The sequence below is a fragment of the Eulemur rufifrons genome, chromosome 16, assembly GCF_041146395.1.
Source record: "Eulemur rufifrons isolate Redbay chromosome 16, OSU_ERuf_1, whole genome shotgun sequence".
Lineage (NCBI taxonomy): Eukaryota > Metazoa > Chordata > Mammalia > Primates > Lemuridae > Eulemur > Eulemur rufifrons.
In genome coordinates this window covers 41,597,144-41,613,904 of record NC_090998.1, presented here as the reverse complement: position 1 = coordinate 41,613,904, position 16,761 = coordinate 41,597,144, and the positions used below count along the sequence as shown (strand labels likewise).

At 51.3% G+C, this 16,761-nt stretch overlaps 1 protein-coding gene across 1 annotated transcript; it reads left to right on the top strand.

Annotated features, from left to right (window-relative positions):
* The first annotated feature begins 1,215 nt into the window (after positions 1 to 1,215).
* On the top strand, positions 1,216 to 16,735 carry ITGB7 (integrin subunit beta 7). Its single transcript, XM_069491823.1, has 15 exons — positions 1,216 to 1,265; positions 7,757 to 7,960; positions 9,677 to 9,878; positions 9,967 to 10,137; positions 10,839 to 11,080; positions 11,467 to 11,625; positions 11,942 to 12,037; positions 12,200 to 12,289; positions 13,294 to 13,440; positions 14,196 to 14,386; positions 14,680 to 14,903; positions 15,127 to 15,346; positions 15,495 to 15,703; positions 16,013 to 16,173; positions 16,412 to 16,735. Exons 2-15 carry the CDS (start codon positions 7,760 to 7,762, stop codon positions 16,490 to 16,492), a joined length of 2,394 nt encoding a protein of 797 aa, XP_069347924.1. The 5' UTR covers positions 1,216 to 1,265; positions 7,757 to 7,759; the 3' UTR covers positions 16,493 to 16,735.
* Positions 16,736 to 16,761: the final 26 nt, after the last annotated feature.

Sequence of the window (16,761 nt, the reverse complement as noted above, 5' to 3'; positions counted from 1 at the left end):
TGGTAACCCTGGGTGTGGGGGAAGGGTGTAGATTCTGTCTAGCCCACAGCCTGGGCCCCCCCAAAGCCCACCCGGAGGAGGAACCCCCCCCTTCCCAATTGCTTCCTCCCAGCAGCTGCACTTCTGAAATCCACTTGACCTTCCACTAGGAGCTGGGTGCTCTGCTAGGGGCTGTGGCTACAGCAGGGAGCCTGGTAGAGCCCGGCCCTGTCCTCAAGGAGAGCTCCTTGACCTGTGAACACACCTCTTGTCTCACTCCCTCTCAAAGCTCCCAGTGGGCAAATGCCCACAGGCTTCATCCTTGCCTTAGCTCCAGCTGGTGGTTCCTGCATGCTCTGTTTCTCCCAGTTCACTTCCTCGGGCCCCTTCCCAGGCTTCACTACTGTCGTGGCTCCTGCCTGGCACCCCTCACACTCTGAGCCTGGCCCTGTTCCTCTCTCGCCAAGTTTCCAGCTGCCTGGACCTTGAATTTCTCATAAGCCTCTCCACTTCTCACCCGCACTACTCCTCATGCCTACCGATTCTCTTGTCAAGCCCTTAGTATGTGCCAGGTACTCTTGTAAACAATTGATATGAGTTGGCACATTTAATTCTTACAACAGTCCTATGAGTCCCACTGACAGATGAGAAAACAGCCACAGGAAGGGTTAAGTAACTCAGCTAAAGTCCTTATTCCTAGTAAGTGATGGGGCCAGAATGTGAACTCTGGCAGTTTGGCTCCATGGCCCATGTAGTTAGGCACACTATGATGGGCACTGGGTTTTCAACATGAACGAAAGCCTGTAAATTCCCCCTCTCTATAATACTTACTGCCACCTTATTCCTCTTATTATGTTCCTTCCTATATGCAGAGGTGCAGAGGTCACCAGTTTTGGAGGCAGGCAGACCTGGATTTAAATCCAAGACCAGCCACTCATCAGCTGTGAGACCTGGACAAAGTTCTTTACTTGCTGCCTCTAAACTTCACTCTCTACATCTGTAAAATTGGGGGATGGGGGACTCACACCCCTCTTAGGAGTTTGTTGTGAGGATTAATTGTAATGTGAAGTGTCCAGCATGTGACAGGGGCTCAATAAATGAACTTCTTCCAAATCTCTGCATCATCTACTTCCTTTGCCTATCTGCTCCACCTTCTCCTAGATCAGTCACCCCCACTACCCCAGTCTCCCCCACCCCGGGGCGTGTCACTTCCTCCTCTGCAGCCTCCCAGATCGTACACAAAGGCTGCAACTGCCTCCAGAGGAAGGGCCGCTCTGCACGCACCTGTGAGTACCAGGGCACCAGCCCTCTTACCTCCTCTCCTTGCAAGCCTACGCCCACCTCATCCCAACCTCCTGGGAAGAAGGTTCTGACCTGGACACCCAGGATCTCTCTGGACTTGAGAAAGGCTCTGACTCCTTTCCACGTTCCTAAGATCCCCTGTCCCCGTTCCCACCTCCAGTTTCACAACCCCTGCCCCATCTCCCTAGAGTAGGGCTGGAGGGAGGGAAAAGAGGTGGGGGCCTGTGAGTGCTGTTACTTGAGTGCCTGTCTGGCGTCAAGGTAGGGTTCTCCCAGCATTATTTCCCCGCCTCCTTGCCTGCTGCCTGATGCTTTGCCCTTAGCTCAGACTTCTTCCCGGTGGCTACCTTGGCCACAGACTGCACACCGCTGGGAGACGGTTCTGTTCCCTCTTTATGACTCTGAGTGGGCAGCAGAGGGTTCCGCTTGACTTGGGACAACTCTGAGTGGGCAGCAGAGGGTTCTGCTTGACTTGGGAGGTGGATGGGTTGGGGAGAGGCTGTTTCTCAGCTGTGGAGGGGGACAACAGAGTGTGTTTTGGAGTAAGAATGGAGTCCAGAAAAATGAGACAACTATTTGGTCCAGGGAAAGAAGGGAAGACTGAAGAAGACCCCCAAGGAAAGAGAAATGGGATTAGGCGGAGCCTATTGGGGTTAGTGGGGAGAAGACACCACGTTTGACGGTGATGGTGCCTGAGTTGGAAGGGAGGCAAGCGGCAAACAGGCCAAGAGGCCTGACCTGTCTCAGTCCCTTCTCTGCCTTTAGTGCCCTGGGTGACCTTGGGCCATTCTCTGGTTAGGAATGGAGGGAAAAGGAAGTAAAATAAAGAACTGTGCAGAAATGGAGAAGAGAAAAGCAGCAGAGAGATGTAATCGAAGTTTTGAATAGGAAGGAGCCAGAGGGAGAGGGGAGAGAGAGAAAGAGACAGATAAGCAGGTGGCAGGGCATATGTCCCCAAGGAGGGGAGAAGAGGGAAGAATTAGGAGGAAGGGGAGGGGAAGTTTGGGGAGTCCCAGGGTCCCCTCTAAGGGGAGACGAATGGGCTTGAGGTCTCTGTGTTTGTCCTAGCCTGGAAACCCGTGAGGCAGCAGGGGCCCCACCTGTGAGAGCTGAGTCAGAACCGTGTTTTGTGCTGCACCATCTCCAGCCTCTCTGACCACAGGCGCGCAGAGCAAGCGGGGCTGAGGTTACGGGGAGGCTCAGCGCTGGGGCGGCCTCTGGGTGTGTGGGGGGGTATCTGGAGGCTCCTCCCTTACATACCTCCCCTGAGGTTACAGGTGGTGGGCAGCAGGATGGGGCGGTCAACGACTTTGCACCCACCCCTTCCCCACACTCCGTGGAGAGCATCGGGACCTGAGCCTGGGTCCAGGCTGAGGGTGATGCAGATGGTGCGTGACAAGGAATGAGCTAGCCTTTCTCATACACTGCTAAAGGGCATGTGAACTGGCACAATCCCTAAGGAGCTTGTGTTGGCAATACTGTCCAATATTATAAATAACACTGATCTATTGATCCTGCACATCCTCCAGGAATTTATCCTACAGATTCATTTGCACACATGTAAAATGATAAATGCATGATATTTCATGGTAGCATTATTTGTTGTAGTGAGTAATTAGAAACAATTTATTTATTTTTTTATTTTATTTTATTTTATTTTTTGAGACAGAGGCTCGCTTTGTTGCCCGGGCTAGAGTGAGTGCCGTGGCATCAGCCTAGCTCACAGCAACCTCAAACTCCTGGGCTCAAGCAATCCTACTGCCTCAGCCTCCTGGGTAGCTGGGACTACAGGCATGTGCCACCATGCCCGGCTAATTTTTTCTATATATATTTTAGTTGGCCAGATAATTTCTTTCTATTTTTAGTAGAGATGGGGTCTCGCTCTTGCTCAGGCTGGTCTCGAACTCCTGACCTCAAGCGATCCACCCGCCTCGGCCTTCCAGAGTGCTAGGATTACAGGCGTGAGCCACCGCGCCCGGCCTAGAAACGATTTAAATGCCCATCATTGAGGGACTGATTATGTCTTTTTATTTTCTATTTATTTATTTAATTAATTAATTTTTTTGAGACAGGGTCTCGCTCTGTCACCCTGGGTAGAGTACAGTGGCATCATCTTAGGTCACTGCAACCTCAAATTCCTGGGCTCAAGCGATCCTCCTGCCTCAATAGAGATAGGGTCTCACTCTTCCTCAGGCTGGTCTCAAACTCTTGACCTCAGCGATCCTCCCGCCTCAGCCTCCAAAAGTGCCAGGATTATAGGTGTCAGCCACCCGTGCCTGACTGGGACTGATTAACTATGATATGCAGTGGAAGTCTTTATGGCCATAAAAATGAACAAGGAACTTCTTAATTTTCTAAAGTAGAAAGATCTCTAAGAAAAGTAGTTAAAATAAAAAAAAAAAATAGGGAGCAGTGGCTCATGCCTGTAATCCTACCACTCTGGGAGGCCGAGGTGGCAGGATCACTTGAGGTCAGGAGTTCAAAATAAATAAATAAAAAAGAAATAAAATAAAACTGTGTAAAATTGTATGTATTCTAGCACTGATAGAATTCTACCATTTGAAAAGTATATTCATATTAATTTGTATATCCATAAAACAATCTCTAGAAAGGTTATGAGAAAAAAGATAATAAATGATATTTATTTAGGGTAGATGTGGAAACTGGGGTGTCTGGGGTGGGAGATTTCTCACTATCTAACTTTAATGATTTTTTATGATAAAATACACAAAAATTTATCATTTTAATCATTTTAAGTGTATAATTTTGTGGCATTAAGTACATTCACAGTATTGTTCAGCCATTATTACCAATTCCAGAACTTTTCATCACCCCAAAAAGAAATTTCTGATTGAGTAAGCAGTCACTCCCCATTCCCCCTTCTCCCCTGGTAACTTTCTGTTTTTTTGTTTGTTTTTCTTTGGGAGACAGAGTCTCACTCTGTTGCCCGGGCTAGAGTGTGCCGTGGTCTCAGCCTAGCTCACAGCAACCTCAAACTCCTGGGCTCAAGCGATTCTCCTGCGTCAGCCTCCCGAGTAGCTGGGACTACAGGCATGCACCAGCATGCCCGGCTAATTTTTTCTATATATATTTTTAGTTGGCCATATAATTTCTTTCTATTTTTAGTAGAGACGGGGTCTCGCTCTGGCTCAGGCTGGTCTCGAACTCCTGAGCTCAAACGATCCACCCGCCTCGGCCTCCTAGAGTGCTAGGATTACAGGCGTGAGCCACCGTGCCCAACCTTTTCTGTTTTTATAGACTTTTCTAGTTGTCATATAAATGAAATCATACAATATGTGGTCTTTCATGACTGCTTTTGTTCACTTAGCATAATGTTTTCAAGGTTCATCCATGTTGTAGCATGTATCAGCACTTCATTGCTTTTTATGGGCAAATAGCATTCCATTGTATGGATATACCACATTTTGTTCATCCATTCATCAGTTGATGGACATTTGGGTTGTTTCCACCTTTTAGCTATTGTGAATAGGGCTGCTATGAACATTCATGTACAAGTTTCTGTTTGAACATCTGTTTTCAATTCTTTGGGGTATATATCTAGGAGTGGAATCGCCAGATCATAGGGTAGGGTAATTCTATATTTAACTTATTGAAGAACCAAACTGTTTTCCACAGTGGTTGTACCATTCTACATTCTCACCAGTAGTGTATAAGGATCCCAATTTCACCATATCCTCATCAGCACTTGTTATTTTTCATTTTTTATTGTAGCCATTCTAGTGGATATAAAGTATTATCTCATTGTGAGTTTTGATTTACATTTCCCTGATGACCAATAGTCCCTGATGACCAATGGTTTTGACCATCTTTTTTGGTGCTGGTTGGCCATTTGTCTATTTTCTTTGGAGAAATGTATATTTAAGTCCCTTGCTCATTTTTTAATTGGGTTGTTTGTCCTTTTGTTGTTGAATTGTAAAAGTTCTTTATATATTATGGATACTCATCAGATATATGATCTGCAAATATTTTCTCCCATTCTGTGGGCTGTCTTTTCACTCTATAGTGTCCTTCGATGCACAAAAGTTTAAAATTTTGAAATCTAATTTATCTATTTTTTCTTTTTCTATACTTATTTTCACATATACACATTTTTTAGGAATTCAGTTTGACCTATTTTTTCTTTTGTTTCTTTTGTTTTGGTGTTATAGCTAAGAATCCATTGCCAAATACAAGATTAGGAAAATTTACCCCTATGTTTTCTTTCTTTTTTTTTTTTTTCTTTTTATTTGAGACAGAATCTCACTCTGTTGCCCAGGCTAGAGTGCTGTGGCATCAGCCTAGCTCACAGCAACCTCAAACTCCTGGACTCAAGCAATCCTCCTGTCTCAGCCTCCCAGATATCTGGGACTACAGGCACATGACATCAGGCCCAGCTAAGTTTTTCTATTTTTAGTAGAGATGGGGTCTCACCCTTACTCAGGCTGGTCTCGAACTCCTGACCTCAAGCGATCCTCCCGCCTCGGCCTCCCAGAGCACTAGGATTACAGGTGTGAGCCATTGCACCCGGCCCTTTGAGTTAATCTTTGTATATAGTGTGAGGTAGGGGTCCAACTTCATTCTTTTGCATGTGGATATCTAGTATTCCCCACAACATTTGTTGAAGACTGTTCTTTTCCATTGAATGCTTTGGCACCGTTGTTGAAAATCAGTTGACCACAGATGGATGTTTATTTCTCAATTCTATTCCATTGATTTATATATCTGTCCTTTTGCCAGTACCACACTGTCTTGATTACTGTAGCTTTGTAGTAAGTGTTGAAATTGGGAAGTGTGAGTCCTCCAACTTTGTTCTTTTTCAAGATTGTTTTGGCTATTTGGAGTGCCATGCAATTCTATATGAATTTTAGGATCAGCTGTTCCATTTCTGCAAAAAACGCCATTGGGATTTAACTTTTTGACTTTTGAAGTGTGATAATGGATTACCTATTCAATTTTTTAATTAATAAGTTTTTTTTTGAGGGGGGGGGACAGGATCTTGCTCTGTCACCAGGATGTAGTGGCATCAAATAAATTTTTTATTTTATTTATTTATTTATTTTTATTTTTTTATTTTTTGAGACAGAGTCTCGCTCTGTTGCCCGGGCTAGAGTGCCGTGGCGTCAGCCTAGCTCACAGCAACCTCAGACTCCTGTGCTCAAGCAATCCTTCTGCTTCAGCCTCCCGAGTAGCTGGGACTACAAGCATGCACCACCATGCCTGGCTAATTTTTTCTGTGTATATTCTTAGTTGTCCATATAATTTCTTTTCTATTTTTAGTAGAGACAGAGTCTTGCTCTTGCTCAGGCTGATCTCGAACTCCCGAGCTCAAATGATCCACCCACCTCGGCCTCCCAGAGTGCTAGGATTACAGGCGTGAGCCACTGCGCCCGGCCAAAATAAATTTTTTAAAATTAGGAATTTGCCTGATCTTCCTGGAGGTCATTCCAGGAATTACCTGCCTCCACCCTAGATTGCTTTCTCTAATCTAGATTCCCTTTGTGCAAAGTACAGGAAAGAGAAAAATCTTTACTAGCACTGGCCTTCCTTCCTCCCTTATCCCAGACCTGTAGAGTTCTTCCTGTGGCCTAATGTTCATTCCTCTTGCTACCATGTCAACCAAGTAGAATTACCCTTCCTGGACTCTTTCACACACACTCCGTCATCTGCTCCAGCCTTCCTTCCTCTCATTCCCACTCACCGGCCCTCTTCCCTCATTTAGAATCCAAGATTGTGAACACTGCAACGGCTGTCGATTATTTAATCAATTCCCTCACTTTACAGATGTGGAAACTAAGGCCCAGAGAGAAAGTCTGACTTGCCACCCAGCCAGTGAGTGACTGCGGCAGGACCAGAATCCAGCCCGTTTCCTGTTTGGTTCTCCCACCACTACAGCTTGGAAACTCGGTGAATAGAGTGGGGTGTACACCTTAGTGGCTCCAGGCCCACTCCCCAGACCCTTTGTCAGGCCATTTTTTTCACCCTGGCCACATGAGATCTGCACACAGGAAGGACAGGTCTTCTCTGAGGCCCCTACCCCAGCCTGGTACCTGCCGCTTCCCACCCTTTTGAAGAAACTGCTGAATTCACAGGAGAAGTGAAACTATGAGTTGGGGTACAGGGCGGAGCATGGTGGCCCATGCCTGTAATCCTAGCACTCTGGGAGACTGAGGCGGGAGGATGGCTTGAGGTCAGGAGTTTGAAACCAACCTGAGCAAGAGGGAGTAGTCCCAGCTACTCGGGAGGCTGAGGCAGGAGGATTGCTGGAGCCCAGGAGTTTGAGGTTGCAGTGAGCTACGATGATGCCACTGCACTCTAGCCCAGGTGACAGAGCAAGACTCAGTCTCAAAAAAAAAAAAAAAAAAGAAAAGAATTGGGGTAGAATTTTGAGAGTGGCAACCACAAGCTAAATTTAGATGACTGAGAGCTTGGGGTCTTTCCTGAGAACCCACATGTCATCTTTTATATCCTATTACAGGCCATGGTGGCTTTGTCAATGGTCCTTGTTTTCCTGCTGGCCCTGAGCAGAGGTGAGCATGAGTTGAATGACAAGATCCCATCTCCAGAGGAGGCTACGGAATGGGGGGATCCTGAGCTGTCCCTTCCGGGGTCCTGCCAGCCAGCCCCTTCCTGCCAGAAGTGCATCCTCTCACACCCCAGCTGTGCATGGTGCAAGCAACTGGTAAAGATGGGCCTTGGCCTTTGAACCATATGTATGTGTATGTGCAGCCTAGATATATGTGTGTGATTGTGTAGGCACATGTATGATTTTCTGAGTGCACTCCACAGTCTCTTGCATGACTGAGTTTGTGCACATGGGAGTCCTATGTGTGATTGTGTGTGTGTCACGTGCATGCAAATTTCCTGTGCACGTATGATTATGTCTGTATCTGTTTGTGTATAAGTGGAGAGGACTTGTGACTATAAATTGGTAAGAAGTATGTGCTTGTGGAAATTCATGTTTGCGTATAGGTAGAGGGAACTGTTGTGCATGTATGAACTGCCATAACAGAATACCACTGACTGGGTGGCTTAAGCAATAAGAATTCATTTTTCATAATTCTGGAGGCTGGGAAGTCCAAGATCAAAATACTGCTGACTCGGTTCTCTGGTGTGAGGGCTCTCTTCCTGGCTTGCAGACGGGCCACCTTCTGGCTATGTCCTCACATAGTGGAGAGAGAGAGAGAGAACAAACTGCTGTCTCTTCTTGTAGGGGCACCAATTCCATCATGAGGATTCTGCCCTTGTGACTTCATCTAAGCCTATTACCTCCCAAGGGCCCCATCTCCAAATACTATTGCACTGAGGGTTAGGGCTTCGATATAAGAATTTGTTGGTGGTGGGGGACAGAGCTCAGTCCACAGCAGAAATTGTGTGACTGGGTCTCTGAGTCTGTGTTTGAAGGCGGGGGTGTTATGTCCCCGGGTGTGTAGCAGCCTGTGACTGGGCAGGTAGAAGGGAAGGAGTTGGAAACCTGTGGGCTTGAGCTATCTAAGTGGCCAAGAAGGATGCTGGGGAGTAGTCACCTCCCTGGCTGTTGTTTGTTTATGCTTTAAAGAGACAGGCCTCATAGATTGGCAGAGCACAAGAGTGGTGCCTGAGCTGGAGGTGGGCAGAGCTGTCTCTCTTACAAGAAGATGGAGAGTTAGATCAGCACAGGCCAGGAGATAAGAGCTGAGGGCAAACTCATGCAGAGGCAGAGCTACCGATGCTGAGAGGGCCAGGACAAAGGCACATGGTGAATCTGGGAGGACAGGACAGGTAGACTCCAAATCTGGGGTAGGTGAGAGGCAGAGGTGCAAGTCTGGAGCTGGGGAGCTAGGCCTCTTGGGACAGTTGGGTCTGTGTCTGCCTCCTCCAATCCCCAGATTAGGGCCTGGCAGCCGGGCCAGCTGAGAGGCAGCTGTAACCATTTCCTTCCCCTGTGGTCAGGGTTACTAGACAGTTAGGGGTAAGGTGTCATCTCCTCTTCTGTTCCTAACCTTTCCCTTCCCAGAAACTGGAGGTCTTAGTCTGACCCCCTTCGAATTTTAGTCTGAGCATGCAGGGGAGGTTGGCCTAGGAAGCTAGGCTCCCCAACTTTTTTGTGGTAGTGAGGTCCCTGACATCTCAACAGGAAATCTGTGGCTCTAGGGGGAGGAGAAGGGTGGGTGGCTGGGGAAAAGGGGAGTTGAGATAAGGGGAGGGGAGGGTGGACTTCTATATGAAGTGGGGGGCTCTGACAAGGGGGAAAGGACATAGTTCAAGGTAGCTTGACGAGGAGGGCAGGGAATCAGAAGGGCTCAGGGGATTGACTTGGGGTGGCGGGGATTAGAGGTGGCCAGGTCGCAGGGTGGTTGTGGGAGCGGAGCTGGGGGGCCGTGACCGGGGTCCCGACGCGCCTCCCCTTGCGGAGCAGAACTTCACGGCGTCGGGGGAGGCGGAGGCGCGGCGCTGCGCCCGGCGAGACGAGCTGCTGGCTCGAGGCTGCCCGCGGGAGGAGCTGGAGGAGCCGCGCAGCCGGCAGGAGGTGCTGCAGGACGAGCCGCTCCGCCAGGGCGCCCGCGGCGAGGGGGCCACCCAGCTGGCGCCGCAGAGGGTCCGGGTCACGCTGCGGCCCGGTGAGTTAGGGGAGGCGGGGCCCGGGCAGAGGTCTAGACTGGGATTCGAATGGGCTTCGTTGACCTGCGCCCGCCACCCACCTGCCAGGGGAGCCCCAGCAGCTCCGGGTCCGCTTCCTCCGTGCCGCGGGATACCCAGTGGACCTGTACTACCTTATGGACCTGAGCTACTCCATGAAGGATGACCTGGAACGCGTGCGCCAGCTCGGGCACGCCCTGCTGGTCCGGCTGCAGGAGGTCACCCATTCCGTGCGCATTGGTGAGCGGAGCGCTGACCCCAACCCTGTCAGCCTTTGCCTCTAACTTCAGCCACCGCCTTAGCCTCTGCCAACCTCCCGGACTCACAAAGGCCCCAACCTGTCCTCTCCCAGTTGTTAACAGACCTGGCCAGGCCACAGGCTCCTGCATCTCTCTCCACAGACACTCATCTTCTGGGTCAGAGCTGGAGGGGACTTAAGAGACTGTCCAGTAGGACCCCTCACTTTCTGGGAGGTCTGAGTCTGGAGAGACCATTCAGATACCTTCCCAGGGTCAGACAGCTGTCTTGCACCTACCAACCTGGAAACTGTCCTGATGCCAGCGTCTCTTGGACAAGGCCTAGATGCCACACACAGTCCCTGGCTCTGAATTCTGTGCCATCTCTCCTCATTTCAAGGCCACTGCCTTTGCCTCAGGCTGCTGCTACACCCTACACCCTGGCCTTCTTCCTCTGCCCTCAGGAAGCCCCTGTCTGTGACCCCATTGTGCTCTCTTCTTAATGACCTCCACCCCTACTTCCCTAAGCCGGGTGGCCTCAACCCATGCCCTTACCCATTACTGCATCCCTGCCTTATGGGCACACCCTGTCCATGATCGTCCTCCCCACCCTCCACTTCCCATGGAGTCCTCCGCAGTGACCCCGGCAGCGTCCTGCTGCTGCCCAGTGGCTTCTGGCACAGATTTCATCCTCCCCTCTCCCAGGTTTTGGTTCTTTCGTCGATAAAACGGTGCTGCCCTTTGTGAGCACAGTGCCCTCCAAGCTGCGCCACCCCTGCCCCAGCCGGGTGGAGCGCTGCCAGTCGCCCTTCAGCTTTCACCACGTGCTGTCCCTGACGGGGGACGCCCAGGCCTTTGAGCGGGAGGTGGGGCGCCAGAGTGTGTCCGGCAACCTGGACTCACCTGAAGGTGGCTTCGATGCCATTCTGCAGGCTGCACTTTGCCAGGTGAGGAGGTGGGTCTGGGATCTGAGGCTGAAGGACTGTCTGGGAACAGGACTGCCCACTCTGGTTGTGTAGTGCACAGTTCTAGGAGGTGACATTCATACCGTAGTCACTGTCGCTTGCATATTTATTTTAACAGTTACTTGGTGGACTGGAGTAAAATACCTTGAGGAAGATGCATATTTTCCTAATTCATAAGAAGGCCTCCCTCCACTAGCAGTGGCCTTGGTTTGGGGGCTGGGGAGAGCAGGGAGAAGCAAGGAGCTCTAGGCAAGGGGACGAATAAACTGATTCAGGGTGGGACCGGCCGAATCCTTGGCTCATAGAGCTGGGGTGGCTCAAGGGCCATACCCTGTACATAGCCTACCCCCGCCCCCACTGCACCCCAGGAGCAGATTGGCTGGAGAAATGTGTCCCGGCTGCTGGTGTTCACTTCAGATGACACATTCCACACAGCTGGGGATGGGAAGTTGGGTGGCATTTTCATGCCCAGTGATGGACACTGCCACTTGGACAGCAATGGCCTCTACAGTCGAAGCCCAGAGTTTGTGAGTCCCCACCCTCAACCTTCCCCTCCCCATTTGAGCCATCCCTCCTCTCCTTCAAGGACCCCTACCCCTCACTGGTGACCACCCTGTAAATAGCTTGCCATCTTCTCCAGCAGTTCTTCCACCCATGTCTCCCCAGCTGCTCAGACAGGAAACCTATTTGTCACCCTACTCTCTATTTCATCTCTATTCCTTACCAAGCCTCCAGGGCTCCTCCAGCTGGTGGAACCTGGTTCCTGGATTCCCTGGGTGGAGGGACCTTGCATATTGTGGGGGAAACCTGTGGTGCTCACCTTGTTCCTGCTCCCTCCCCCAGGACTACCCGTCTGTGGGTCAGGTAGCCCAGGCCCTCTCTGCAGCAAACATCCAACCCATCTTTGCTGTCACCAGTGCCACATTGCCCGTCTATCAGGTGAGAGCTAGCTAAATGTCAGACCCCCTAGGCCCACCCCAGCCTTTCTCAATTCCTGCAAAGATCCATTCTCTGCCCCCATACACCTTCCCTTCCAGACCCCCAGGAGCCCATTTTCCTAGAGCTGTGACCCACCATTTCCCTCAACTCCCTGTAACTCAGGAGCTGAGTAAGCTGATTCCCAAGTCTGCAGTGGGGGAGCTGAGCGAGGACTCCAGCAATGTGGTACAGCTCATCATGGACGCTTACAATGTGAGGGGCTGGGGTGAGGGAACGGCGGTGAGGGTGGGCACTGGGGAGAGGTGGAAGGGGACCCTCAGGTGGGATGGCAGAGCTAAGAAGGAGCGAGCTGTGGTCTCACATTCCACAGATCCTACCTAAAGTTTGCATGTGGCTGTCATTAACAGTTCACTCAGTCTCACATTCACAAATCTTAAGTGTCTGCCGTGTGCAGAGCATGGAGCCCTGCTTTGGGTAAGAAAGGAAAGTTATAGTCATTGAGATTTTATTTCACACCAAACATTGTCCTAGGTGCACACACTGTTTGCTACCTCATTTTACCCCAACAGAACCCCTGCTTCGTAACTGTTAACCTATTTACAGATGAGGAAACAGACACAAGGGGTTAAGTGACTTGCCCGAGATCACACAGATAACAAATGGAAGGGCTGGCATTTGTCCCCAGTCAGTCTGTACATAAAGAATGTGAGATCTGGAGCCTGCCTTCATTAAGTTTCTAAACCATTCAGAGATATTCTTCACAAGAACCATAGAATTGTACGGGCAGAAGGAACCACAAACATTCTTAAGTGTTTCCTGGGTTTAGGTCTTATCTCTGCAACTAGACTGTAGGCTTCTTGAGGACAGGGACCATGTCCTAAATCCATGGCAAGAAAATGTGAGACTGTATCAAATTTCCCAGGACACTCGGTGTGATGAATCTGTCCTTTAGACCTTGCACGCACCCAGGTTATGTGTCCTGATTTGGTGTTTGACAAACATGGTCACTGCACATTTACAGCACCTGGCCAGCCCTTGCTGGCAGCTGCCTTGCAATTCGGCATTAGAGGCCTCTGGAACCGGGTACTCCACTCAACATTCTCACACGTGCTCCAGAAATGCCTCCCGATGAGGCGGAACGGAAGGAGCCCCGGGCGGCAGAGGGCAGGGTGCTGGCAGAACGGGAATGGCTGGAGAGGGCAGAGGTAGGGTGGGTCCTGCCTTCACATGGTTGCCCACTCCTTCTCTTTCCACAGAGCCTGTCATCCACTGTGACCCTCGAACACTCTTCACTCCCTCCTGGGGTCCACATCTCTTACAGGTCCCAGTGTGGGGGTCCTGAGAAGAGGGAGGGTGAGGCTGCGGATCGGGGACAGTGCAGCCAAGTCCAAGTCAACCAGACGGTGAGAACTCTCCAGGATAGGCGGGAGGAAGTGGGGGGTGGGCGTGGAAAATTGAAGCAGGCAGGAAAAGGTGGGGGTAGGCATTGAAAACAACGTGATAGCCGATAGTGTAGTCCTTCATCCAGCCTTTCTGAGGGGACTTAATGAGTGGCTTCCTCTGGCGTGTTTCTGGGAGATGGGTGTTATGATCCAATCCTTTAATTATTTTTAAATGTTTAAAATATTAAGGGGGTAGAAATGTTTTTGGTTACATGGATTGCTTTGGTAATGCTTGAGTCATGGCTATTGGTGTGCCCACCACCCAAATAGTGTTCATTGTACCCGTTAAGTAGGTTTTCTCCCCTTCCCCCGTGCTTGATTTCCACTGAGTTTTACTTCCCTCTGTGCATGTGTGCTCATTGGTTAGTTCCAATTTAATAATGAGTACATGTGGTGTTTGAGTTTTGTTTTTTTAGAGACAGGGCCTCGCTCTGTCACTGAGGCTACAATGCAGTGGCATTATCATGTGCACTGTAGCCTCGAACTTCTGGGCTTGAGCGATCCTCCTGCCCCCGCCTCCTTAGTAGCTGGGGCTACAGGCGTGGGCCACCACGCCTGACTAATTTTAAATTTTTTTGTAGAAACGGGGTCTAGCTATGTTGCCCAGGCTGGGATTACCAGCATGAGCCACTGTGCCTGGCCTATCCATTAAAGGATCTGGATGATCAGTGGGCTGGGGTGTGCACGTGTGTATAATCTGCCCACACTGTCCTCAGGTGAATTTCTGGGTTACTCTCCAAGCTACCCACTGCCTCCCAGAGCCCCATCTCCTGAGGCTCCGGGCCCTTGGCTTCTCTGAGGAGCTGACTGTGGAGTTGCATACGCTGTGTGGTTGTAACTGCAGTGACACCCAGCCCCAGGCTCCCCACTGCAGTGACCAGGGACGCCTACAGTGTGGGGTGTGCAGGTGAGGGCTCCCTCTTCACCCACCTGGCTCCCCACAAATGACCAACCCTGTAGTCTTCCTCCTTCACTTTCCACCCTCCCCCTGGAGTCTCCTAGATATCCCAAGCCCTCCCCTGGATGAGAACGTTCTCACTCCTCCACCCCTTCGTGCTTCACTGCACTCTGGCCCCCCTTCAGCCACTCGTCTCTCTCCAACTCTTTCAAGAACGTGGGTTTAGAGGAACCTGGGAGAGACAGGTCACGGATGGTCAAACTCCTGGACCCACCTCTCTCTCCTCTGCCTTTCCCTCCCAGCTGTGATGCCGGCCGCCTGGGTCGGCTCTGTGAGTGCTCTGAGGCTGAGCTGTCCTCCCCGGATCTGGAGTCTGGGTGCCGGGCCCCCAATGGAACAGGGCCCCTGTGCAGTGGAAAGGGACGGTGCCAGTGTGGACGCTGCAGCTGCAGCGGACAGAGCTCCGGGCGTCTGTGCGAGTGTGATGATGCCAGCTGTGAGCGACACGAGGGCATCCTCTGTGGAGGTACCTGCAGACTTTGGGAGGAGGGCAGGGTCTGAGGGGCCCTCCACGGCAATTGGGCTCTGGGAGCTTCATGGCACCGATGGCACATGTCGAAGATTTTGGTGTTATGAGTTAGGTTAGAGCATGTGTCTGGCACACTTGAAAGCGACTAAATACATGGGCCTGTGGTGGCGGGGGGGGGGGGGGAGTTATGGTTGTCACCCTGTACATGGCTCTGCCCCAGGCTTTGGCCGCTGCCAATGTGGAGTATGTTACTGTCACGCCAACCGCACGGGCAGAGCATGCGAGTGCAGCGGGGACACAGACAGCTGTGTCAGTCCCGAGGGCGGGCTCTGCAGTGGGCACGGACAATGCAAATGCAACCGCTGCCAGTGCTTCGACGGCTACTACGGTGCTCTGTGTGACCAGTGCCCAGGCTGCAAGACACCATGCGAGAGACACAGGTGAGGCCTCAGGTCTTGCATCTTGGGAGCAGGGGCGCGGTGGGGCTTGAGGAGCTACTTCTGTCTGCCTGTTCTCCTTGCTTGTGCTGTGGGTGGGGGCTAGTGGGTGACAACCACCCAGCTGGTAACACTGGTATCCACCACACAGGGACTGTGCAGAGTGTGGGGCCTTTGGGACTGGCCCCCTGGCCCCCAACTGCAGCACAGCTTGTGCCCATGCCAACGTGACCCTGGCTTTGGCCCCTATCTTGGATGATGGCTGGTGCAAAGACAGGACCCTGGATAATCAGCTGTTCTTCTTCTTGGTGGAGGATGAGGCTGGAGGCAGGGTCACACTGAGAGTGAGACCCCAAGACAGTAAGTGGGTGGAGATGCCAAGTGGAGCCCTGGAAGTTTGACGCAGGGCCTAGAACTCTGGGGATGTGTGCTGAAGCTAATGGGAAACCAGACTGGGGGCTGAAGCAGAGCTCTGAATTCAGGGCAGGGGCAGAGGTGATGGACCAAGTGGACAAGACTAGGCCCTGGGCAGTGACGATAACCTTGGATCCTACTGGGTTCCCTTCGCTGTCAGTGACACGGTTGGAAGGGCTGGACACATTGTGGGCAACTGTTATCTGTCCCTATGCCCCAGCCCCCAGAAGTCTGTGTCCTGTTCCTTCCCTATAGAGGGAGCAGACCATACCCGAACCATTGTGCTAGGCTGCATAGGGGGCATCGTGGCAGTGGGACTGGGGCTGGTCCTGGCTTACCGGCTCTCAGTGGAAATCTATGACCGTCGGGAATACCGTCGCTTTGAGAAGGAGCAGCAGCAACTCAACTGGAAGCAGGTGAGGAGCCTGCCTCCTGTCCCACCCGGCTGGGCTGTCCTTGCTTGCCTCCCCTGGTTGGGCCCCTTTTTGCTCTCTGCTTCGTCACCCAAGCTCAGCCCTGACTCCTCCCACCCGTCTGCTGACTTCCATTGGCTCCTAGGATCCTGCTTAAGTTGTAGGCTGGCCTCTTAGGACTAGATGAAGGGGACAAGGAATCCTGGGATTTTCCCTCATAATTTGCAATGTCTTTCCCCAGGACAGCAATCCTCTCTACAAAAGTGCCATCACGACCACCATCAACCCCTGCTTTCAAGAGGCAGACCGTCCTGCTCTCTGAATGAGGGACTCCCACCCCGGACTCTTTGGGACCAGCACTGCCCAGGGAGGACAGTGAGAACTGGGGGCGGCTCTGTCAGGCAGCAGCCTGGAAAGGCACTAAGCCACTGCAGAGGAGTGGTCACCAGCCTGCTTCATTTTCAGAGTGACACCCAAGAGGGCTGCTTCCTGCTGCTGCGACCTTGCCTCCCTACCTCACAAGGAGCGAGGGTTACCCCACCCAAGCACACAATAAAGTCTTACCTGAGACCACAGATGTCATTTAGCGTT